Genomic DNA, 26,400 nt, shown 5'->3' with positions numbered 1-26,400 from the left:
TACATAGAATTCACCAGTTCTGAATTACTAACCTGTTGGGTGAGTTTTTTTTCATTACTGAGTTTGTTTATCCAAAGTCATACATAATGAGAAATAAAGCAGGGAGAAAAAGCAGTCAAAACAACCCCTGTCTGTTTCTGAGCCCACCAAGAGCATGATGATTCAAACGAGAGTGAGTGAACAAGTGATTGAGTCAATTCAGATGAATACTTTGAAAAGTGGGCATGGGGACTGATTCACCACTCTGTGGGAATATTTGTAGTGGTACTAATACGCCTCTGAGCGTAAGAACAGCCTGTGCATCTGCACTTGGACAGCAGGATGTCACTGGGTATGAGATTTTAGTGCACCAGGCTTCTATGTATTTAAGCATGACATGGTTAAGGTGCAAAAATAGGCGATGACTGTCTGAATTGAACTTGGATAAATTTATAATGTAAGCCAGACTACTTTCTTGTACCTGAAGGTGTGCACAGTATTTTGCCAAGGACTTTGACAGAAGCTGTAGCTTTTGTTCTATTTCTCAGCATGCAAACAAACATGAATAAATAGAAATATTCTATCAGGAGAGACTTTTTTCAGATGCCAGAATGTGATGTTGATGTAAAAACAATATTGACTCATCTGGAATTGTTGCTTCTTGAATAACTTTAATATGAAATTGAACTACACACAGATATCACGCCACTAAAGACCTGCATGACAAGAGTGAATCTTTTGTAGAACTCGACAACACAGACTGAAGTGAAAGTACACCAACATGTACTTTACTGGTACAGCCCAAAATTGATGACTGTCTTTACTTTCAGATGTTCTTATTTTTAATTTCCCTTGCCTTTTATGTGAATATAATTACAGTAGTGGGAATAATTCCACCTTGAGTAATTAAACTTTTCTCATCTAAAACAGTTTACCCCACATCAACTGTGATAGGATGACTAATTATGTAAAAAAAATTTTTTGTTTTTTTTGGGATTAAGAGTCAGATTTCACATAATTTTGACTCTGTCTTCAAACAGATATTGATGACAAAAGCAACAATTTATTGTAATTTCAAAAAATACAACCAGCTGGTTCTCATATGAATAGCATGTAAAATCAACAAAAAAGTGACATAAAACAACCATTAGTTGTATCAAAGTATATCAATTTTGTAGTTTTAAGGCCATAAAGTGGAGTAAATTATATAGTTTGAAGGAAGCCCAATATAATAATCATCATGACTGCTGCTGTGCACTCCACACCAATATCAGGTTTTAATTTTTCACACAGTGAAAATTACAAAATAAAGGTTTCTCATTTGGCATATCTAGAACATATTTGAATATTTCCAGGTTTTGAGGTAGATAAGCTGCCAGGGGCAGATTTAGCTTTAGTTATAGCTCTTAATTAGGTCAGAGAAGGAGTATGCCAAACGAATCAAGTGCTTTGACATGGCAATTTTTTGAACCCGTGAAAGTCATTTTGTGTTTTAGCTTCAACATATAAAGCTGGGCTTCTGATTCCATATTGTCATTCAGCAACCACCAGTGAAGCATGAACTTGATGTTGAAATCCTAAGCAAATTCACAATTTTTATGTCATAATTCTGCTTGTCCATAAATATTTTGTGGCTTGCCATATTTTACAAACTGAACCACTTTCCCTTTAAGTATTTCTACCTTTTTGGTTTAGATGTGGGCACTTGGCACTTGTTCATTTGGAATTCCCTACAGCAGAGCCAAACCTTGTGTCTTTTTAACCTGCCAAAACACCTGAGCTCTCTGAGGTGGGACATGGCCTCATGTAGTTGCTAATGGCAACTCAATGTGTGTGTGTGTGTGTGTGTGTGTGTGTGTGTGTGTGTGTGTGTGTGTGTGTGTGTGTGTGTGTGTGTGTGTGTGTGGAATGAGAATGAGTATGTGCTTTTGGCTGGATGTGTGTGTGTGTGTGTGTGAGTATGAGTGTATGAGTGAGTGCGTGCCTCCGCAGTCTGTCAGTCATTAATTTGTAGCTGCTCTGTCACTGCCTTATTTTAGGTAAGCCAGCAACCAGGAGAGTACTTGCTGACAGAGCCCTGGGCTAACTACCTCTATAGCTACATTTGTATCTTCCTCCTTTGTCTGTTTGTTGGAGTGTTTGTCTTTCTGAATGTCTCCGTCCCCGTCAGTCTGTCTTGGCCCCATATCTGTGTGTGATTGCATGGAGGCGAGGAGATGGCTTTGCCTCAGGCTGTTTCTATACAGTCTTTCCCTCTTTCTCCCACACTGAGTCAAAACAGAGCGGTGGTATACCTCTGTGGGACTCTTTCTCTCATTCTCTCTCTTCCTCTATTCATACAGTACACCTGTCTATCTTCCACTCTATATGTGTGTCTGTTATTCTCTCTTTCTTTTTCTGTCTTGGGAAATTGCAGTTCTCAGTGGCTCAGGCTTGCTAAATAACTCTTGTTTTTCTCTCTTTCTTTTCTTTCTTTCTATCACCAGGGATAGAAACAACTGGTTAAACTGTGTGCTGGCGTAATTGCATAAGTGTTTTCAAGTATTTTTCTGGCCTTGTGTGTTACTTGTGTGTGGTTATCTGTTTCTCCCTTTGTGTTTATGTTTACAAGTGAGCGTGTATTTGCGTGCATTCTGCCTAGGGTAATGCAACAGCAGTTGGTTGTCATGTTATTGTAGATTGCAGAGCTGTGTTAATGGTGTTCTCTTAACTCACACAAACACGCAATGCACACACAGATATAAAACCTTCTCTGTACCAAACTGTTTTCTAATCAGCAGCGATCTGCTGGCTCAGTGGGCTACCATGTGTACCATGTACTACCATGATGAGTTTAAATCTGTTCCCAGCCTTTTCCCCTGCCTCCTGCTATCTCCTGTTTCCTCACCTCTGAAAACAATATAAAAATAACACAAAAAGCCAGTTCTCTCTTGTGCATTAAACAGTGTTTTTTTCTTGAACTTTGCACACTATAGAGAAATCCTTATGGGAAAACAGCCATCAAAGTTACTCACTAACCTTGAAAGTGTATAGCAGGAGCTTGGATAATTCAAGGTTGATTTAATGATTCAAGCCTTTCTAAACCGATTCTCATTTAACTCAACCTTCACACCTCAGAGTAATTTACAGCAAAGTAGAAGAGCCGCCTCTTACAGAGATGAATTGAAATGTTAATATGGCTGGAAAGAAAACCAGAAAATATGATACAAAGAATCTGGTTGTATTGAGAATAGAGGTCTTCACGGATCCCAAATGTCTGACCCGATCCCAAAATGATGGAACGTCTACTTGAACCTGGCATGCATCAATTAGTTTTTCAAAACATGGATACCCAATGGGGACCTGAGCACTGTCAGACCCAATCACAATATACCCAAAGATAAGAAGACCCAATTCACCATCACGGGCAGCAGCATGAGGCTCTGTTGAACAATCAGCAGTATAATAATGTCCTTAGAATAAATGTAAAGTCACAGAAACTAATTCTGAGAATGATTTGTTTACATGCATCAAAGACTAATTTTTATGAATAATTGAAAATTGTATTTTCTCCTTCACCAACATTCTGCAGCTAACTGGGTAACAGACAGACAATGATAATTTTCCAACCAAGCTAATATTCATTATTCTAATTCCAAAAAGTAATTGTTATTTAATGGCATTCATTTTTTACATAGGTTACTGATAAATCCTGAAATATGCCCGGATGCCTGGATATTAAAGACACAAAGATCTTAGAGCTGTGGCAGTAAAACAAGACCCTACTGGATCCCATTAGATAGAGTATAATTTGAGATTTCAGGTCACGAGTCAGGTTTTGGTTCCTCAGAATCAAGTCACACTGTGTGTGAAGACCTCTAATTGAGAGTGCCACAGTAAACAGATGAACATGGACTAATCATCTAAAACAGAGAGTGCCAGAACTACTAATCCGCAGAATTATAGCATATCTTGTACACATATATGTGCTAAACAGGGTTATCAAGTTTCGGCTTCACTGATTCACTGTGACCGTGCAGGTGAACTGGTGTAAGATTTTTCTTTGTAAGATGCATTGCCTTTGTTTGGTCACCTCATAAGAAGTTAGTGTGATGACTCGTATTCTTCAATACACTTCAAATGTCTTTGTGATTGAGAAGTGTGGGCTATATGGCTGAGAGGGCTACAGTTCACCAATAATATCTGCTGCAGTTTATAATTCATAGTAACCCCACAGTAATCCTTCAGTATATGGCTTCATCCTGTGCCCTTGGAAAATGCCCTTATGTTTCTTCTGTTTGCTCTTTCCAGCTAAATATGAAGATTATGTAACTAGGGTTGTAAGATATATCCATGCTCCTTAATACAGATGGAAGCAATAGACAATAATACCTATAAATTATACAATAGGTTAAGCTAAAACAAGAAGACAAAATATGTGTATTTTTTTCCATTGATGTTTGATCATCCCTTCGTCTCGTGTCCTTGTAGCGGAGTGTGGAGGTCACATAACTGGAGCAGTGTCTGGACGGATTCTGTCTCCAGGCTATCCTGCTCCTTATGACAACAACCTCCACTGTACCTGGACTATAGAGGCTGATACAGGCAAGACTATCAGGTAACTATGAAGCACACAGAATCCCCTGTGAACATGATCATGGCCTACAGTTGTGGTTGAGTGTTTTTGGTTTTACATTACAATAATAGGACTTTATAGCATGATTCCCATCTAACAACAACTTTAACTCTATATGCACTATTGAGGCAAACACTCACAAAACTGTCAGGTAATAATATATTCACTAATTAGAGATAAACGCTCACTGTCAAAGGCACTGCTGTGTTGGAGAGTACATCACATTAGTCATTATGCCACCGTCGTGTTTCTCAACACATTATGGCTACTGCTGATATTTATGTGTGTGTCTGTGTGTGTGCTAGAGTGATCTGTCTGCTCTCTGCTCTGCTTCATTTTATTTTACAGTTGACATGCTCTTTGGTGAATCTGCTGACTAAAACAAAGCAGTGGTTAATGTTTGTACCTAATCTCTGATCTCCTGTGTATTTTCTTGTTTTCTCAGCCTCCACTTCATCGTCTTTGACACTGAGATCGGCCATGATATCCTGAGAGTTTGGGATGGTCCATCTGGGCCATCAGATGGGGGGATCCTGTTGAAAGAATGGTCGGGCCCAGCCCTACCTGAAGATATCCACTCGACTTTCAACATACTCACACTGCAGTTTGATTCAGACTATTTCATCAGCAAGCAAGGATTTTCTATACAGTTCTCCAGTGAGTATACTCAAGATTCGTATGTCGGTGGAAACTCCGAATGACAGAAAAAAAAATCAAAAATGTACCATGATTCCTCTCAATTTGTGTGGTCTGCCCCACTCTATCCCCAAGATCCATTTATGAAGAAAAACCAATTACTGAATTAGCAATTAAATTAGCTAATTAACAAACTCAGGATTCATCGCACATATAGTTTCTTAGTTATTATATAAACCTCATTTATATTGGCTAGAAGAGAATTAATCTGGAATTAATGCTACATTTAACAGGATTTCTGAAAAACCTTTAGCCAAAGAATCAAATGAGAAATTTAATATCTCACCCTGGGACCCAGGCTCACTAAGTACTGAAAAAGCCCACCGGAGATCTGTGGCTCAGTTTAGGTTGTCTCCCACAGTTTAGGAAACCAGGAGGTATGGTAACAAAGCTATGAGTTTTACTTCATCTCAGGTTAGTTATATAACAGTTTAGTGAAAAATTTCTTTGAGACACTAATTTTGTGAAATGAATTAACACCAGATGATAATAATAAATACTATAAATAATTAAATAAGTAATGACCAAAATCCATTTCCATTCATCTTAAGGGCTTTGTCTTTAAATAACCATTTTGTAATAAGAGTTCAGTTTTTTAATCATACTGATACCACTGCTGTTGTTTCTCCATATATTTATTAAAAGAAAAGACAGCCTGCACAATTACTGTACCCATTGGGTGTAGAGATGACCTTTGCCGTTTGAGTCACTGGACCTAAAAATCTCTGTTCACTGTCCTTTCAAAATCATTGGCTAAAGTCACTGTGATCCACTGTAGCAGCAAATCAATCAGAGACATACCTGAGTAAGAAAAAGTTAGGAAGCAGGAGAACACACAGTGAAGGAGCTCTTACCTTCACAGCTGATTATTCACCTGAGCGCATCCACACACACACATTCACACACACACACACACACACACACACACACACACACACACACACACACACACATACACATACACACACACATACACACACACACACCACACATACACACACACACACACACACACACACACATATACACACACACAATATAGCTATTTAACTACCAACACAATTCTAACACAAGCCCACATATCTCCAATTGCTCTGTAGTTCACATACTGTACATCTGTATAAACAAACATGCACACTCAAATTCCAACAGATATAACTGTCACAACTTTTTCTAAGATGCATATTTCTAGTCGTAAATATTTGCATCCAACACAGTCTCTCTATCTTTCTCACATGTTTATTTTTTTCCATTGTCCACACATTTAAAACAATAAATATTTGCACTCACTAACGTGCTAATCAAAACACTTTTATTCCATTAATATGGTAATGACTCCTTATATTTACCTCCATGTTGATTTACTAAAGCAACCACCACACTCATTTATTTAAATCAAGGTCTGTGGATTGATTCAGCGAGCGGTTTTTAGGTATGATATTACTACAAGTATATTTCATTTTGTCCTCTTTCTTTCCTCTTGGTGTCCCTATCTGCCCCCCGGCCATATGGAATAAATATAGTTCTGTTCTGGAAAGATGTATAAATATGATGTTTTAATACATACATACAACATCTGTTGGAATACTTGTGAAAATATAATGTACATGTTCACTGTGGAGTGTAATTCATAAGGCTGGCTTTCGTGCAAACATGTTCTACTATTATTTTGGCACAGGCTCTGGCCAAGATTTGATCTATAATTTTCAGTGTATCTGAAGCTTTGTGATTAATTGTTGAGTCTACTGTATAATGAGGATTCAAGCAGTAGCTAATGCTGACCTGTCTATTCTTTGGCAGATTAATGTTAAGGCCAAATAATGTGTTCTCAAAGCACTTTTTATTGTAATGATAACAATCAAACATTCAGGATTGAACTGAAAGAAGGAGAAGCTCAGTTTTTCTTTTTGTTTGACAGAGGGAGATCACTTATCGATTCATCATCTGTCTCTTGACTCTCTTTCCTTTTAATTCTTCCTGTTGCTAATCACTCAGCACTTTGGAAGCAGTTTTTGCCATGGATGTAATCATTAAGTATGCAATCAGACTGAGGTAGCAAACAAGTATACAATGTGGTCCGGCCGGCGAAAACATTATTTATATTTTTATTATTATTATTCTTTTGTAATTAAATGTTTTCCCCGAAATTGTACTGTTTTGCAAATGATTTGTGGGCCCACTTGCAATACCTTTGCAGCCTACCAGTGCACCCTGGTCCACTGCTTTAGGCATTAATTGGTCTGATGGAAGCACTACAGCATATTTAAACACAATCGCAAACCTCATAGCTGAAACCTCTGCACTGTGAGGTTGATTGTAGTGAAACGAACAATATAAATCTAGTTATCGGTAGTGAGCACGCTGCTTAACCTAAAGGGGGAGCCACCCATTTAAAAGCAAAAAGACAGTACAAGGTCAAATTTGACTGAACCTAGAGGGATGATCTTTTTATCATTTAGTTACTAGCTAGTCAGGCTGAGCATGAGCTTTCACATGTTTCTCCAGCTGCCACTGCTACCTTTAATAGAATCATTTTGTCAGTCATTGTCAATTTGATGACAGTAAGCCCCATTAGGACTCAGACACTCTTTGTCTGCAGCTGCCAGCGATGATAATACTGTTGTGTTTGAGTGCGCCTGTCCCACCGTCTCTCTTTCTCTCTACCAATGGTACGTCAATATCTGTCTCTCTGTCTGTTTCACACTCTTCAGCCACTACAGCAACGACCTGCAATGACCCAGGCATCCCTGTAAATGGTTCTCGATACGGGGACAGTAAAGAGCCTGGTGACAGTATGACGTTCCAGTGTGACCCAGGCTACCAGCTGGAAGGCCAGGACACCATCACATGTGTACGGATGGATAACAGATTCTACTGGCAACCTGACCCTCCAACGTGTGTAGGTAGGTGAACATTACTGTGTGGATCACTGACTGCCAAACTCAGATTCAATTAAGTAAGAGCTGAAATATGAAAGAGGGGTATGATGAGTGAGACATTAATTAAATTTTTATCATATTGCAGCCGAAAGAATGTGGACTAAATATGAAAAAAGGCAGTAGACATTAGGATTTTGTGATAATATCCATCAAACACCAACACTTGCACTATTTTTTCTTATGAATACATCCAACAATGGAAGACACAAAACCTCTGGAGGTGGTGTGATCCAGAGTTATATCTTAAGCTTGAAACTGAGAGAGTAAACAACAAATGTCCCAGTTGAGGTCCCTTGGGTGTCCCTGTCTTGTTCTGCCATGTCTGACATACTACTCTGGAGACAAATCAACTGAAACCTCCAGGTGAAGTTATGTCTAATGTCAAAAGATGCTGCTGCTGGATAATCTGATGGAAATCCATACTAGAGGTATGCTCTTTAAAATCAAGGAGAAGTTGAACATGTGCTGAAGAAACTGTGATTGGGATAAGCATTGAATGTCATTCAAGAAAATTCAACATGCAGTACCAGAACCTCCTAAATTTCATCCTCACCTCTGCAGCTGTGCTGGACGAGCTGTCAGTAAGGCAGAGTTGAGATAGTGAGGTGTGTGGACATGAGAAGAAGGGTTGAAAAAAGAAAGTCAGGCCAGCTTTGTCGCATTACACAACAATACAGGTAGCTGTTGAAAAATCAGAGCTTGCTTGCTCTTTTCCTCGATCATCACCACCCTCAAGCCCACCTGCTGCTTAGGGGCAAGTGAGCCTCCACATGCCACTCCACACCTCATTCACACGATTCTGCTGCATTTTGTATTTCAGTCTCCCACTTTCTGCTATGCTTTCCTTCCTCCTCAGCTCTTTCTGACACACTTGACGTCCTCTCCCGTTGGTGGTAGGCTGCTGCTGAACTACATGACTTTATTGGGGTACAAAATGCAAGTGTCAAATTAGACAGAGTAGATGAATCAAAATCACCACATTCACGTATAGGTCCTGATATGTTGGATTTTTTGTTATTCAAGGTTCAGGACTAGGTATGACATCACCACATATAGCTGAAGGTGGGATGTAAACAATGTGACCGAGCCCAATGAAAATTCCCGCAGCAAGTAGCATGTTGTCCACCCCCCCAGCTTAGAGCAAAGGACTACAGACATTTGCCTCTCTGTTGCCTTCTCTTTATCAGCCAGCACTATCAGTAAGTCCTCCACCACAGTCACAGAGACCAGTAATTTGCCTTGTAACCATGCCTGTGAAACACATTATGCTCTGTTCCTGATATTGCCTCTGACTCTTTGCCAGTGACCTCACGTTTTACATGACTGTAGATAAAAAGTATGGCTTAAATCTTCCTCCATTTTCTCTGAGCTGAGCCTGCACTCCTCCCTCCTGCACTTTAACCTCAGGTGGTGAATCCCTGGGTGTTCAACAGCTCCTAAGATTAAACCAGCATTATACACAATAGTCTAGTGCGTAAGTGTGCATGTGTCTGTGAGTGATTTGCAACTGTTAATGCCTTTGTTTGCCTCCATTTCACTGTTGATAATCCGTCCACACCCACCTGCCAACCCCAAGACACCTCCCCATGTTTCAAATTCTTCCTTTACCAAATTGCTGCTTGAACGCATTTGTCTCTCTTTTTAGTATCTCTCTCCTGCTTTCTGGCTTGTTGTGGAATAACAGGACTGCTAGGGGTGATTCTCGCTGCTAACTACCCCCAGCTCTACACTCTGTAACTAAATCTCAACATCTTTCCCTGTCTCGCTTTTGCTCTTTCACCCTCTCCTGCTACCTGTGAAGGTAGTATCAGCAGTCCACAAGGGGTAATTCTTCCTCTCCTAACCAACTCCTGCTATACCTCCCATCACTAACTAACTCTCTTTTGCTCTGCCTACCTGTGGGTGTTATATAAGTGGTCAGTCAGGGGTGATTTTCTTTCCAAATTACCCCAAGCCCAGTGCTGTGTAATCATCTTTTTTCTCACTCTCTCTCTTTTTTGTCTGTCTCTTGCTTTTTCTCTGTCTACAGCAACCTGTGGGGGTAACATCAGTGGACCCTCTGGAGTAATTTTGTCACCTAACTACCCCCAGCCTTACCCCCCTGGGAAGGAGTGTGATTGGAGAATTAGAGTCAACCCTGACTTTGTTATTGCTCTCATCTTCAAAAGGTAGGCCAAATAAATTTAAAACATGGCACTGTATCTACATACCTTTGTCCTAACATGTTTTTATCTGTGAAACACTGCTCCCTCTGAGGTATTTCTAACATTTTGATTCACTCAATCAAACATTTTATTTCCACTGTATAATAGGTAAAAATAACCATGAACATCTTCAAAACAATGATTTTATTGTTTAGTTTATTATTGCGTTTCCTGTGGGGCTTTTTCTAAAAGGCATCATGAGGGCAACAATAAGAGGTGACTAAACAGAAGACACATTAAACTGGTAGATTTGTGATAATTTGCTGTTAATTAAAGATTTATTTTAATTTTGCACTCAACCTAGAAAACACAATATATTACTATCATAATGGTACCATAGTAAAAGTACCATATGCTATATGAAACATAAGCTATTATGTCAGATGTTGAATTATGCTAATTGAGGATGTGAATATTACTCTGAGAAAATACAAAGTCACCGATGCATGCGTCATGTTGGTAAACGGGACAGTCTTTATAATGTGGTCAATATTGAAGTTTTTGTTAAAAGAATTATTGCACACTACACTACATACCATTCAACGACAAGAACGATAAGACAGCAACAGAAATGTGTATTTTTCCTTAATTTTGAGGCAATAAAGCTGCAGCAAATACATCAGGGCAGAGCAATAGTCTCACTAATGTTATTCATTTTTAATTAGTTTATCCATATACCTGAGAAAACATTAAAATTACAAACTTAAAGATTTAGGGGATGGATGGGGTCCCCAAGCATTTTCTAAAATATATTTCTCTTCTGGCTTAGATTAAAAAATGTATCACTCTCCATGGACTTGGTTCATGAGTTTAGTTTTAGTTTCTGGGTTTATTTTTCAGTGTAGACTTTGTATGACTCACTGTGGCCCACACAGAGTCAAAAAAAGGTCAGTGCTATATAGTCAAGGACGAGGCCCAGTTTAGTCTAACATCCAGTTAAGGATCATTAATGTAACCAATGAACCCATGTGAGTGGGGAAAATCTCTAACAGGCAATACATTTGTCTATAAAACTACAGTAAAATCCACGTTTATCATAAGTAACTACAGTGGCTTAATGATTAGTTTGAGATGAAATGAACCTGCATTTTTCAGTCAGCCATTTTTTAAATTTACTTTGTTAATCATTGTGAACTTATTGGTAATTTGCTATAAATCCTGAATATATTTGAGCATGAACTTTTTCACTGTATATAAAAGAAAATATTTTGGTCTCTTTCATGTGTTAATAAAAAGGATTTCTGACCATTTCCAACTTTTGTTTTTTTGCTAATACGGCAGCGTTTATTTACATCCCAAGTCCTGATTGTGCCTCAGTGGTGAATATTTTACAAGTCACAGTGGTTAGGGGCCTATGACTAAAGCAAAAGTGAAGATTGGAGTTTCACATGTAGTAAAGAGATAAAAGCAAAGCAGAATTTCTCCAGATTGCCAAAGGAAAAAAAATGACCCAATTTTGGTTTCATGTTTTTCAGCTGGAGAGATAATTCCCTTCTGTTGTAACTGTGAGACAGTTTTATTTTACTTTTAATGAAGTTGTATTGATATTGGTTGTTTTGTGAATCCCGTATGTCCTTTCTTTGTCACTATTCATCGAATTCTAACCTGGTAATTATGTTTTATAAACTCACCTGAGATAGACTTTTATTGACCCAGTTACTAATGACTTTTGCCTTTGAATGAGATCATGGTACAATTCTTGCTTCTCCAATCTTCTCCAAAGTTCCCCATTTTTTGCTATCATTATTTGAGCGTTCATGTCCAACTGTCCCTTGTTTTATAGCACTGCTAAAAGGTATCATCCAGAAGTGTTTCTTTATGAAATTAGTGATATCATGTTCTATAAATGTGCTGACTACAGACTACTTAGAGTCAATGGAAGGAAAATATATTTGCATTGTTCTCTTAATGAGAGGACTGACTATTTTGTGATACTCAAAATGTACAATTCATAACTTTAAAACTAAAATAAACCTATTAAAGTTTGCATGTTCACTCTTAATTTGCATTTTTTTTTACTCTTTTTTACTCTTTTTTTACTCTACTCTAGGTTATGGTGCTATCCCATTTCTGCTCAGTGAGATCTTTGTGTTCTTTTTATGACATTTAGTAGCTTTAGCATTCAGACCCAGAATGTATCACTAATGCAATAGGTATTAACATGGATCATTTTAATGCTTTGTCATTGCAAAAGGGGCTTATGTGTAGTTAAGCCCATTCTGCACCAGATATAAACACAGGGCTTAAACTTGAGCATTCTTTGCACTAATTTTATCTTTGGTAATGATTACATATGTTTTTTTAAGTTGAAAAAGTCATTTCTGATAATAAATATTGTTGTCAGCCAAATTACACCTTTTTGGCCCAAACACAGAAATTAATTGTTGCATTTTCATCTCTTGAAGTAAAGCAAAAGGTTAGAAAAAGGAGGGGGCATGTGAGAGAAGATTCCTGTAAATCTGGATTTCATTCATAACATTTTTGTTCATTTTTTTCTATATCAGTTTACATTTTACATTTCTTGCCAAAAAATAAATCTTGTGTATCCTAAATGCCTAACAACTATGTTAAATGCATTTCCTAACTCATACAATGTTTGGAAAAACCTATTTTAAATGCTCTGAAACCTGCATTATTCCCATCATCTCTTCCCCTCTATTGGCATTATGATACGTTTTTCGGTGCATTACCAACAACAACTGTTACCACTCTTTGAGGAACCATGTAATTACCTCATGTCCGTAGTTGTGGCATGAATGCACGGCTTTTTGTGTATATGGTGATAGAACACAGGATACAAACAATACAGGGATTTGCTCTTCTAAATGTTGCACTATAGCGTCCCTCATGCAGGAAAACGCCACAGGGTACCTTTATACCAGTTGTCAATACTGCTACACTCACACATCCTCTCCCTCTCTCCTCTTCTTTATCTGTCTTTGCTCTAACAGGACACAAATGCGCACACACACACACACACACACACACACACACACACACACACACACACACACACACACACACACACACACGCACACAAAGTTAAGTTCTATGGCTTCCAGCTGAGTGCTGAGCAGCTGGTTTAACTAGAAAGTTAGGAGACAGTTAATATGCACATAAACACTCTGAAAGTAAACATAGTGATAGGTGTATATGTGTGCATGCACGTGGATGTGTGTACACACTCATACAAATTTGTCTCTGTGTGATAAGTGGGAGACAGGGCTAACACAACCTCTTTCAGACAAACACAGAGACTTTGTAGGAAAGAGTGTGTGTTCATGTGTCTTGTACTTTTACACTCATGAGCACCAAATGTCTACATGTATGTATAGAGAGATGAGGAGAAGTTGTCAAAGTGAAAACCAGCAAAACATCCATTAGTAGATACTGTAGATCCAGGCAGCAGGTTAGAAAATTCAGGACACACATTTTTATACATTTTTCTACTCAAACACATTCACACATGTACTGAGGATATCAAAATACATCATGACTTGTCCTTACATGATGAGTCAACAGAATGATTCAGTTAAGATGACGCACACATTTTTATTTTTCTAAAATATCAAAAAGTTACAATTTTTTAAATTAAAGATGAAGAATAAAACAACAAATATTTTAATTTTTCATTCTAATGCAGTAAACACATCCAAAAAATATGTGGAAATATAAGTAAGATAAGAAGACCATTAAAAGAGAGATAGCACAAACTAATTGACAGTCACTAAATGAGGCAGGTATTTGAATTTAGTACACAGCACTGGATTAATTGTTTTTCAATTTGAACACACACACACACACACACACACACACTCCTTCTTGACTTTTAAACCTAACTTTCTCTGTTTTGTGTTTATCTTTTTACAACCAGTTTTAACATGGAGCCAAGTTATGACTTCCTGCACATCTACGAGGGTGAAGACTCTAATGGGCCGTTACTTGCAAGTCTCCAAGGCAACCAGGCCCCGGAGCGAATAGAGAGCAGTGGTAACAGTCTCTTCCTGGCATTCAGATCTGACGCCTCACTGGGCATGTCTGGGTTCGCCATCGAATATAGAGGTAATTAAACCCTAAATCTACAGCTTGACATAATGTCCATTGTACATTTTCTATAATGTACATTTTCCAGCGAGATCACCTTTAAGGTACATAATGACCAAATATTGTAAAACTATCTTATCTACAGACTATTGATTAGTTGTGATAGTAAAAGTAAAGCAAATAGTTCTATTTCTTTGTACTAGTAGCAGTAAAAGTAGCTGTAGAAATGATGGTAGTGGTAGTAGTAAAACAGCAGTGTTGGTAGTAGTACTGTAGCAGTAGTAGTAATAGACAGTAGTATAGTGGCAGCAGTAATAACAGTAGAGGCAGTGCAATATTGCAATATTAGTATTAGATGGTTACAGTATTGCAATTTGTACAGTGGCTGTAATAGTAATCAACTGGCAATCTCACAGCAGTGCACTATAGTTCAAACTACAAAAACAAACCAGATCACCTCGACATATTTTGTTAATGCCAACAACTTTGACAATACTCCTGATGAATTGTAGGACAAATAAGTGCTGTATTAATATTTTACTTTTTAGAAAGATATTGTGTGGGTCAGATAAGGCTTTTGCGCCTTTTTGTTTTAGGCGCAGATGGGAAACATCTGCCACAAACACATCATTTTAGAGAGTGTTTGCAAGGTGTGTCTCTCACCTCATTGCATTTGCATTTAAGGGAGGATCACAGGAATAACAGGGACATGTTGACAGTGGCTGATTATGTATTCCGCTGGATCTATTAAGGTCGCGCAATTTCCGCAGCAGTGCCAAACCGATTTGCAAGGGCCACAAGGAAGGCTGTGGTGAGGGAAACAAACATACATAAAAATCAATCATCAGGAACAAAAAATAAGTAATTAATGAGTCAGTATCTTATTAATGTCAGTGTGAGTTGTGGTTTGTGTTATAGAACTTTTTTTTTTTAACTTGACCCTTGGCTGCAGCTGAGCTTTTTCTTGTAAGTAAATGTTAAATGATGAAGCTTCTAAGTGAGTGTTTTTAACTCAGAATTTGATTTGCCTTAGTTTATTTTTCTTTTCCAATGACTGTATTTTTCCCTTCTAATGAATTAATATTTAGATGGGTGCTAAAGATTATATCATGATTCATAATAAGTTATATTTTTAGTAGCAGTGACAGGTCAAAGTAAGTGTTTTGCAGTCAGGATCACAGTATTATTGGTTCTTTTCTCCTTTGCTTGCATAGTGTCCAGGACCTGGCTGTGTAATGAGCTTCCCTCTGAGTAAATCAGATGCTGAATAAAAGTAGATTGCGGTTAATATAGTCCCGTATTTGTCCTGTACGTACTTGTAATGGATGTTCTGTGCACTAAAGTAAAAAAAACACAACAACAACAAAACAACAACAAAAAGCTATCACTGTCACTAAATGCATTATGGTAAAATGTTGATACAGGGGGTCTGTTGTGCAGACTGGATAGTATTTTAAGCTGCCAACTCTATTAATTCCATCTTTTCTATACATCAGAGGTCTCTTTCAGTTGAAAGGACATGCTGTTCCATGTCAGCCCATGACTTGTTTACTTCCACAGATTGTGACTCATCCTGATTTTACAGACATTGCTTGACTGCGGGTGATTTAACCACAATAGTCAATGCAGATCTGATGATTAGTTGTTTGACTAACTAGAGGCTAGATCTGCTCTGTCAAGTTTTATAAACTCAGTTTAATCTTGTTTCTCTCACTCCATTTATCTCTAATTAAAAAAAGATTATCTCCCTCTCTGTTGTCTGTCTCCTCACACTACCTCACAACTCTGTACTTTTGTCATTAATTCACTACCTTTCATCTGCCATCTCTCTAATTAAAACACAACCTTAATCATCTCTGTGTTTTACTTCCATCTTGCCCTCCACCTCACTCCCTCTCTGTCTGTCGGTTTCCCTCCATCAAGCCCAATATCTAATTCTTATTGGATGATCACAGGAAAGCAAACAAGCTGGCCCAACGCCAAGTCATAAAGATCCAAGAGAGTTTTTGACCATGGTTGACACCTCATTTTTTACTCCTCATTTTTTACTTCCTCTTTTTTTGACTCCTCCTTTACCCTTATGTGTTCCTTGACCTCCCATGGGGGAAAATATATTAAAAGTTAATAGAAGATGTTCAATATAGCCTATATATGGGGTCAACAAATAACAGCCTGTCGACTAAATTACCACCAAAATAGTTTTGCCCCAATTACTTTTTCTTTATTGAGCTGCATAAATGATTTAAGCATGTTTTAGAAATCTGTAACTGTTGGCTATAACTGTATATTTAAATTCAAATGAAAATGACATGAATTTGTCATCAATAACACCAATGTGGAGAGCAAATCGTTGCAGTGCCTTTTTCTGCACCACATGGGAGACTGTGGTTTAGTGCATGGCCCTGATATTGGCTCTAATGACCTTACCATATGAATAAATAATGAAAAATAAAAACTGTTCATTTTAAATTAGTAATATTCCAAATTAGTTGGGCTTTGTCTTTGTGCAATAACACAAACCCTCTCCATTCTCCACAGAAAAACCAAGAGAAGCCTGTTTTGACCCTGGCAACATTATGAACGGCAGTCGGACAGGTTATGACTATAAACTGGGATCTCAGGTCTCGTACAACTGTCACCATGGCTACACAACTGTGGGCGGGGATACCATCACCTGTGTAATGGGGCATGATGGGAAGCCAGTGTGGGACAGGGCTCTGCCATCATGTAAAGGTAGGAGACATACATCAAGAACTGCATCCTTAGAAACAGTCACCATGATGATGGAAAGCTGATGTTGGTCAATACCTGCTTATGTTACACTATTAAAAAACACCTGCTTGCATACACACATATATATATATAGATATATATATGGTATACTACAGTGTTACTGTCAAAACTGAATCTCTACAGGCATCCTGGTAACTGAATGGTTAAGGTGCATAACATTTAAATGCAGTATCCTCTATTTGATTCCAGCTAGGGACCATGTGTTAGTCCTCTCTCTCTCCCTTGTTTCATGTCTGCCTCTGTGCTGTCAGTTATTCAATAATGGTGAAAATGCCACAGAAATGTGTTTAAAAAAAAAAAAAAAATTACATGTAGTACACAACACTTGTGGTTACCATAGAACTCCACTTAGGTAGCAATACCATGCGAAATTATGATGACTGATTTTCCAAAACTTTGTTTAAATGGTGTTAAACTTACTGGTCCATTACCTACAATTTTGTGTGTGTGTGTGTGTGTGTGTGTGTGTGTGTGTGTGTGTGTGTGTGTGTGTACGTGTGTACGTGTGTACGTCTGTGTGCATCGTACATTGAGACTAGAGTGTCTGAAAAGTGCGCGCGCGTGCATGTGTGTGAGCGCGCGTGCATGCATGCGTGTGATCTCTAAAGTGACAGAAACCTGACCTGGTCCATGTGGCTAAAAAATTCAAATAAGCCACAGAGCAAGGTAGCAAGACAAGGGAGGAATTTTAAAATGAGCAAGAAAGACACACACACAGACAGACAATACACACTTACTTATACCTCTTAACAATTTGACAAAGCCTCCCGTGAAAGCTCTGTTTAATAATGTCTGAGAGACAGTGAAGAGGGGGGTTGGGGGTGGAGGGTGGGAGAGAATAAAGATGAGATAATTGCACTCAGAGTAGCTATTTGAGACCAGCAATGAATAACAGACGGCAAGGAGGAAAAAAGCTCATCAAGTAATTTTGTCTTATTATTACATTCATCTAGTTTATTTCAAGATAATACTGCCACTTATTGACTAAAGATATGTTACCGTTGGAATCTGGAAAGTTCAGCTGTTAAACACAAAGAAGACAGGAAAATCTTGCTTGTAAGGGTTAAGAGACAAGAAAGTAAAAGCTGGGGGAGGCAGAAATCTAGAAAAAAAATCCAGAATTTGAAGATACAGCTGCTCTCTTGCAGCATAGGCACGCGCTTCATAGATGCACACAACGCAGCCGTGAGGCTTTGGCTTTGGTAGCAGAAGGCTAAAGTATAAGCAACATTCAACATAGGCACTACTCGCCAGATTTCATGGTAAATCTACCTACACAACCAACCACTACAAGACAATTAGATATCACAGGAAAATGAAGTAAGCAGCCTGTTACCTGTCCAGGACAAATACAGCATACTCTCTCAATCTGAATGCTTCACTGCTATTAACCTTAGACTGCATATAAAGATGGATTTAGCCTCCGTGATGTCACCCATAGGTCTCTGACGAAGAGTGGTTTTGAAGCTCAGAGTGGGCTGCTCCACCCTTGCCATCGTGGCAATTTCTGATTTTGCATAACTCTCCTGAATATTGACACATATCCATCTCAAGGGACGTGTACACACACTTACATTTGTAAGGGCATAATGAAGTGTTTTCAGTGTTTGGCAACTTTAACCAACCCTCTCTGTGATAACACAAAGAACTGATGTTCATTAGCAAATGAGTGGCTTTGCTTTCCTTCACAATAATATATTTATGAACACAAGCCAAGTATTGACATTTTAGTCATATTTGAAGGCTAATAATGGAAGACCACATAATGGTTTTCTATCAAATAAAAAATGATCTGATACTCAGAATGGCATCGAACTTCAACTGGCAATTGATTCATGTCCTTTTACTGTAATTGATTTTGACATAATTTCCTCCATAAGGTGTGTTTCTTTCAGGTTGTTACTGTGGTTAAACAAGATTAATACAGTGCACTTGTATTGTAACTCCAATACACAGAGTGTCATTACACATTATGAATTCTTTTATCATACTGTCATTCTGGGTTCATCACAGTGCACAGAAAGCATTATCATATTGGCTCCTGTGCCAAACTATAGCCCAATAGCTTGAAAAATATATTAAACATTGACAGTTTCATATATTCCCATGTTGTGACTGAGTACATGATGTTTTAGAGGTTCTTGGTTGACCCATATTACAGCAATATCAGGCCTGCTGTTCATTGGATCAGTTGTCTGCTCTGTTTCCTCACAGCAAGACAGTCTTGAATTTGGTTCCTGGCCCAGGCCCTCTCTGTGTCCCAGATACATGGATCGATCTGCTGAGAGTGCTGTCACCTAAACTATAGGACAATTCACATAATCCAAGCAGAACAATTTAACTAAATCCAGTCCTACCCAGTAATCTTGCTCTTTTCCTCCCTCGGCTCGTATTGCACATTGAATTTTCTCACCACATAGTTAGGGAAGTTTCTCTGTCTGTCTGTCTCTCTATCTTTGGGCAGCTCCTGGGGCTTTTAGACCAAACTCATTAGACAGGGTGAGACCTCTTTAAATAATACATCTCCACTTACACTCCCACTGTCTCCTCTCTTCTTCCTCTCCCCACACGTTCATCTTTTCTCCTCCTTCTCTTTCCTTTTTTTCTGTAACTACTTCTCACTCTCCTCTCTCTCTTCCCTCTGTTTTCATCCTCTCTCTCTCTCTCTTTCTGCCTTCCTCCCACCTCCTCTATCTGTGTCTGATTTACTCTATATTTTTCCCTCACTATTTCTCATTGGCTCTCTCTCCCATTCTTGCTCTCTGCCTCTCCCTCTCTCTATCTCTCTCTCTCTCTCTCTCTCTCACACACACACACACACACAGATGCGCACACACGCACATACACACACATACACGCACACCTCCCATCTCAAACCGCTCTTTTATTGGTTTCCATGGTAACTAAGAGCTGGTGCGAGAAAGAAGGAATTCTCCGTGACTGTTGATAGGGTTACGTGTATGTGTGTGCGCGCGCGCGCGTGTGTGTGTGTGTGTGTGTGTGTGTGTGTGTGTGTGTGTGTGTGTGTGTGTGTGTGTGTGTGTGAGAGAGAGAGACAGAGAGGTAAAGTGAGAGAGAGACGTAGCTATTACAGAGTGCCGCCTAGAGGCAGTATTCACACACACAGGCACACACACACACAGACATGCACACCAAATACAGTATACCACTGGTAGTTATAGGTACAGGCTCAATCTTTGATGACACTATATATGTTTACATATCAGTTTATATGTTAGATCCACAGAAGTTCACAGCTGGCCATGTCCTGTGTGCGTGTGTATGTGTGTGTCTGTAGTTTTGTACTGGTATATTGTTGTGGAACAATGTCTATGTTCCTGTTATGAAGACCCAAACAAACTTTGTTTATTTTGTTTGTCAACTGAGATTATATCAATTGATTCTCCTGACTGAAATACTTTTCTTCAGTCTTAAACTGCCCTTTTTACCCAAGAGCCAAGATCTTCACAAAATGCTTGTGTGTATTTTAAGGGTTTTTCTTGTTTGCATTATATGTCACAGACATCAGGAAAGTTCCAAAATGTTTTCCTTATTCACAACAGCATTAATACCATCAGTACAACAAAGAAACCCTGTCATAATACAGGACCATTTTACCACTTCCCTGTGGGGTTTGAGACCTATAGAGCTGTTTTATTTTATACATGCACACATGCACACAGGTAATGTGAAACACAGTTTTACCAATAGTGTCACACTATTCTACTAATCAACAAGTGGTGGTAATGCTGCACTGCATCAGCAAAGGTAAAGAAGACTGTAAGCTAGTAAACATAAATGCAAACAATGCCAGATTTATAATACTTTAAGAAGAGCTTTGCAAATGTTCAGTGGGGAAAGGAAATACACTTGACACATTTGTTAAATTTATTTTGGTGGAGACCACTGTGTGACAACAACTTCTGTTTGTTTAAAAGAAATGTCCACGGAGCCCTTTCAAAGACAGTCAACACTTGCTTCACAGTTATTTAACAATAAAAGCCTTCCAGTGCCTCAAAAGGCATAGTTCCCCTGTTCCTGGTAGGTTTTTAATTTGAAAGGAGGAAGGGTTCATTTAATTGACAGCTCCATTACTTAACCTAAATAAAAAGATCAAATGAAAACAGTATTTGTGTTAGTTAGTTAGTTTGACTTGACTTAGTTTTCACACTGGTGTAATTAGAGTTGTAACAAGATGCATTATGCTGACTTAACAGAGTACAGGTAATTCAACCTCTTCTTAGGGTTTTTTTTTTTTTTTTTTTTTTACTCAGACTGTATTCGTTCAAGTACACCTTTACAAGGTTTTTTACTAGTGGAGGATACATGCAGGTTGTGTTCACAGGCTGTAAGTGGAAGAGTGCTTTTCATATTGCCTTTAAAGAGCATATTGAAAAATAATTTCCATCACTGTAAGTCAGGTTTCAAATCATGTGTACACCTTCGAGATGAAACCAATGACTAATAATCTGCTTCCTGATTGTAGGAAATACTCAGGCTGCTTCTACATATTCAACATCCATGTTGTTTGCCTTTTGTTCTGAGGTACACTGACAAAAGACACAGACAACACACTATAAATCTGTAACTGGTGGGAGTTAGTTGTTGTTGTTAATGACAGTTGGCAAGTCTTACTTATTGCAATTTCCTTCTTTTGGTATTTTGCAAATCAGTTTTGTGATAAAGGATGATAGAATTTTTTGTGTGAAGAACATTCAGAGTCTAAGTGACATAGACAGTACACGGCAAAACCATTTTTCTGAAGTTTCAAGGAATTTTATTGTCATTATGTTTTCTGATGAAAAGAAAGAGACTCTGTTGTGTATATGTAGAGCTCAGTCAAGAGTCTGTGGTTATTTACGCTATGAAGATGAATTCTTTCCCTGAAAAGTTGATGTCACTGTAACGGCTGTGTTTATGGTTGTCAAAATTAGTGTGTTACACAACTTTAAAAGTTTAGGGCATTTCAAAGATCTTTTCTTGTACTCTCAATACCACCCCAAAGCCTCCACTGTGTGTGTAAGAGGAAAAGGAAAATGAGACACAGACAGTGAGAGGTAGGACTGCGAAAATGTTTTGTACATGTGTTCTTCTCTATGTGTGTGGATGATCAAAGTGCATGGATGCGTGAGAGAAAGAGAATGACTTTCATTGCATTTTTTTGCATTTTTTTATATATGTATGTGTGTGTGAGTGATCAAAGCAGATGTGTGTCAAGGCTTTTGATAAGGCTGACACCTAAGCCTAGAGCAGCACCACTGGGGGATTGTGGGTAGATCAAGACAAGACCTCTAGACCTCAGGGGTTCAATGCAGCAGCACAACAAAAATCAATCCAAAAAATATCAATCGATGTCAGTGCGCGGGACCAGGAGGAGAGGAAAGAAAGAGGATGATTACTCTGATGCTTTAGGAAACAAAAAGAAAGTAGGGAGGGATAGTAGTGGGGAGGAGGAGGATGAGTAGGTGGGAGTACAAATGTCTAGCAAAGAAATAGAAACCAGCCAAGTTTCGCTGTATCTTTCATTCTAGGCATGTAAATCAGTTTTACTGCGCAAGCCTTAGCCAAGAATAAAGGCCCAGTCTTAATGTCCACATTCACGCTCTCATAGACTTTGACATGTGTTACTGAAAAGCCTGCAAGGGCTCAGGGCTGTCCCACTGTGAAATTGGAAAGTGCTTCAGGGTTCTCTGGTGCACTTTTTGAGCCTTTTATGCACAGTTTCCTTCAAGACTGAAATGCTGAAGATTTTGCTTGAGGGAATTACCCTCAACAGAGTGTCCAAAAAAAACATTGAAAGAGCTAATAATAAGGAGCTAATAGATACTAACAGGGTATTGTAATATTTTAAACATGAGCCACAGTCAGTTTTATTTAAGTAATAAGTACACATGAAAATCACATCCTCACATCTTAGTGGCCACAGACAGGTCTGTGACCTAGGCAACATATTATTACAGAACACGCTCTACCATTTCTCATACAGCATCTTCAACCTCTGCACCCTCCTGTTCTCACATTTTCATTTTCAACAAGCACAGTGGAGGTGATGATAATTAAAGTCTGTTAGGGATCACAGCTGATACCGTGGGTGGACACTGGGATGGGGCCACAGAGGTACACACACACAAACACACACACACACACACGCACACAGGGATACACCCACAGAAATATACACACTAGCAAACAAAACAAGACAAGAAGAGTAGTTTACAGGCCAGAAAAGGTGAGAAGAAAAGCGTTAAGAATGCACAGCGTGTGTGTTTGGGGGGCGGGGGTTGACGGACACACACATACCACACATACATACACATTCACAAACACTTACACTAATTTCATTGACCTCTGCTTGTCTAACCTGGAGTATAAATGTGCACACGCCCACATACTGTTTGCACACCAGGCTGAAGATGGATCAAGCTACTGTTAGGTCTGTTTCTCGTGGGTCATGCAGCCGTAGTAGGGATTAATAGGCTTTTCTTTTTAAAATTGCAGCACTCTAATACAGGAGATCCCACAGTGTGCTCCAGCTCAGCACAACATAAATTCATTCACTAAAGTTTTTATCCTGCTGTGTTGCTGTGAAGAGGATGGACCTAATCTGAAGAGGATGCAGCAGAAGTGTCATTGCAGTTATAAAAAACGTGTGCCACTGCATGTTAGCGCATTTCTAGCTTTGTAAATAGACATTTTAATAAGATATATAGGTACCATATACTGTTACATCACACTGTAGTGCCACAGGATGTATTGATTACAGGTGTGTGTTTTCTCTCATCCATCCACAATCTGCCATCGTCTATCAGAGACGTAGCTTCTTTTGTAAAATATTTTATTAATTTTGATGATAAATATAGGTTTAGATGTATATTGTTTGTGGATATTATTTGCATACACACACACACACAAATACGCATGCAAAGACAGAAATGAGAAGCACTGTACTTTAGCATTATATAACAAAACCTTGGAGCCACAAGGGTCCAAGTGATATTTGGGGACAACATGAATTTTCTGCTAAACTAAACAACTTTTGAGCCAAATGCAGTCAGTTGGATTTTTTGAAAAATACATAAGAATAACAGATTAGAGGAGTGATACGCTCGCCAGTTTTGAATGTAGTGGGCAGTGCCCCCAGCAGCAGGAAACAAATGAAAAAAAGATCCATGTTTAAAATCTGAATGCTTCATTGCAACATGATGTCGCTAAATGACTGAAGTAAAGTGGATGAAACTGGGAACTACTCCCGGTATTGTTACCTTCTACTGTTGCTACAGTGTAGTACGTAAGTGTCTGTACGGTGACATTTTTGTGTTTTCTTTGGCTGTATCCTGCAAACTGGATGAGTGTGAAATAGTGACAATTATGTTAAAGTGTTGACCATCAGGTTTAAGGGTATTTGAGGGTGTTTTTATACGACCTCCTGATTTTAGGACAATCCAGCAGGAAAAAGATCCTAACGTACACATAGGACCTATCGACATGTAAGACAGAAGTGTTCTATGAACAAACAGAGGAACCTCAATCCATCTAATCATACTTTTCAGGAAACAAACAGTAAGTGAAGCTGGCTGTAGTTCAGACCTGGCAGAGCATCACTAGGGAAGATACCAAGTGTGTGCTGATATCTGTGGGCTTTAGAACTGAGTGAGTCACTTATTTATTTATTTTAATCTTTATTTATTCAGAGGACTATCACTGACAGCCAAGTTCTCTTTTTAAGGAAGGCCACGATCACAGTCATACAGTTGCACACATTCATACCTGGAATTTACCCAGAACAACCACAGTCTGATCTGTTGGCCACTGACCAGCTCCACTGGAGTGGTTGGGGGTTAAGGGCCTTGCTCAGTGAGAGCAATGAGGGAAGGGAAAATGCTGCTCTTTTACTTTCCCCATACAGATGTAACCTTCCAGTAAAGGGGTTATCAAATATTTTCATTACAAATATGCTGGAGTGCAAAAATGTGTCACGGTCCACATTTTCTGTATATCGTGACCAATGTATAAAGTGGCTGTAGCCATCCATTTTCTTTATCCATTCATTGTATTCAGAGTCATGGAGGGTTCCCAGCATGACCTGTGTGAGAGGTATTGTAACCCCTGGACACACTGCTAGTTAAGCACAGGCCTAACACATACAGATTGACAATTTTTCACATTCAGTGGCCAGTTTACAGTTGTTAGGTTTCCAGTTTACCTAACAAGCACTGTTCAGTGGTTGGCATTAAGGTGACAGTATATAGTGATTAACTCCATAAACAAGTCAAGGTCTTACCTAGTGCAAGCTAAATCCAACTATAATTTATGTGTTACCCTGCGATTCTGAGACACTGTATGTACACAAAAGCACATTGCAAATCTATTTGTGCTTGCAGCCTATGTGAAATTAGCATCTGGTTTTGGGGCAATGGCTTTTTATGTACTCAGTGACTAGATGTATTTTGTTAGTGAAGGAGCACTCAAAAGGTGCAGGGAAACAAAAATAATGCATTAAAAAAAATGAACAAAAACTTAAAGCTGCAAGCAGCATTGAGCAGGCCCTCGCACTGTCACACACATTGGGGATACTGGGAGTAGGCCAGTCAATGCAGCTGTGCATCATCACGACCAATGGATGCCACGTTTAGATGTAAGATGTGATTTCCTGCTATGTGGCACCAAACATTATGCCAAGCATTATGTACATAAAACATGTATATTTTCACCCCACTGACACGTGCAAAGTTTCATGAGTTTCTGAGAATGTGTAGGCCCTCAAAAATTGGATTTATTTTCAGGAAGAAGAAGATAAATTACCAGGGCAATTCCAATAGGGTATTCACACCTGTCAGTGCTCAACCCTAAAAATGCCAGTGTAGCAGGCAGGGCCGTCCTGTTAAATAGAAAAACCACTTAATCAAATATCAAATATCAGATTAAATATAATAAGTTTGGACAGTTAAGTGCTCACCTTCACAAAGTCAAGTCTGAAAAGCTGCTGGGCTGCATATAACCAACACCATGTCGTATTACAAAAACATGTAATTGAGTAAGCATCAGTCTGAGTTCAAATTGATTGACATAACTCAAAATGCCCTATTTATGTGGTATTATAAATTTTGCAGATATTGTGTTCATTTTACTG

At 38.7% G+C, this 26,400-nt stretch overlaps 1 protein-coding gene across 1 annotated transcript in view; it reads left to right on the top strand.

The window, feature by feature from the left end:
- The window catches only part of LOC111219088 (CUB and sushi domain-containing protein 1-like), a 303,797-nt gene that overhangs the window by 201,966 nt on the left and 75,431 nt on the right, over positions 1–26,400 (top strand). Inside the window, exons 27-32 of the mRNA XM_022741679.1 lie at positions 4,450–4,576; positions 5,040–5,251; positions 8,002–8,193; positions 10,259–10,397; positions 14,308–14,495; positions 17,016–17,210. Of these exons, the coding sequence (XP_022597400.1) occupies positions 4,450–4,576; positions 5,040–5,251; positions 8,002–8,193; positions 10,259–10,397; positions 14,308–14,495; positions 17,016–17,210 (1,053 nt within the window). The remainder of the gene's footprint in view (positions 1–4,449; positions 4,577–5,039; positions 5,252–8,001; positions 8,194–10,258; positions 10,398–14,307; positions 14,496–17,015; positions 17,211–26,400) is intronic.

Source organism: Seriola dumerili, unplaced genomic scaffold, assembly GCF_002260705.1.
Source record: "Seriola dumerili isolate Sdu_G_001 unplaced genomic scaffold, Sdu_1.0 BDQW01000003.1, whole genome shotgun sequence".
Lineage (NCBI taxonomy): Eukaryota > Metazoa > Chordata > Actinopteri > Carangiformes > Carangidae > Seriola > Seriola dumerili.
The sequence above is the reverse complement of the archived record's forward strand: the minus strand, read 5'-3'. Positions and strand labels throughout refer to the sequence as shown.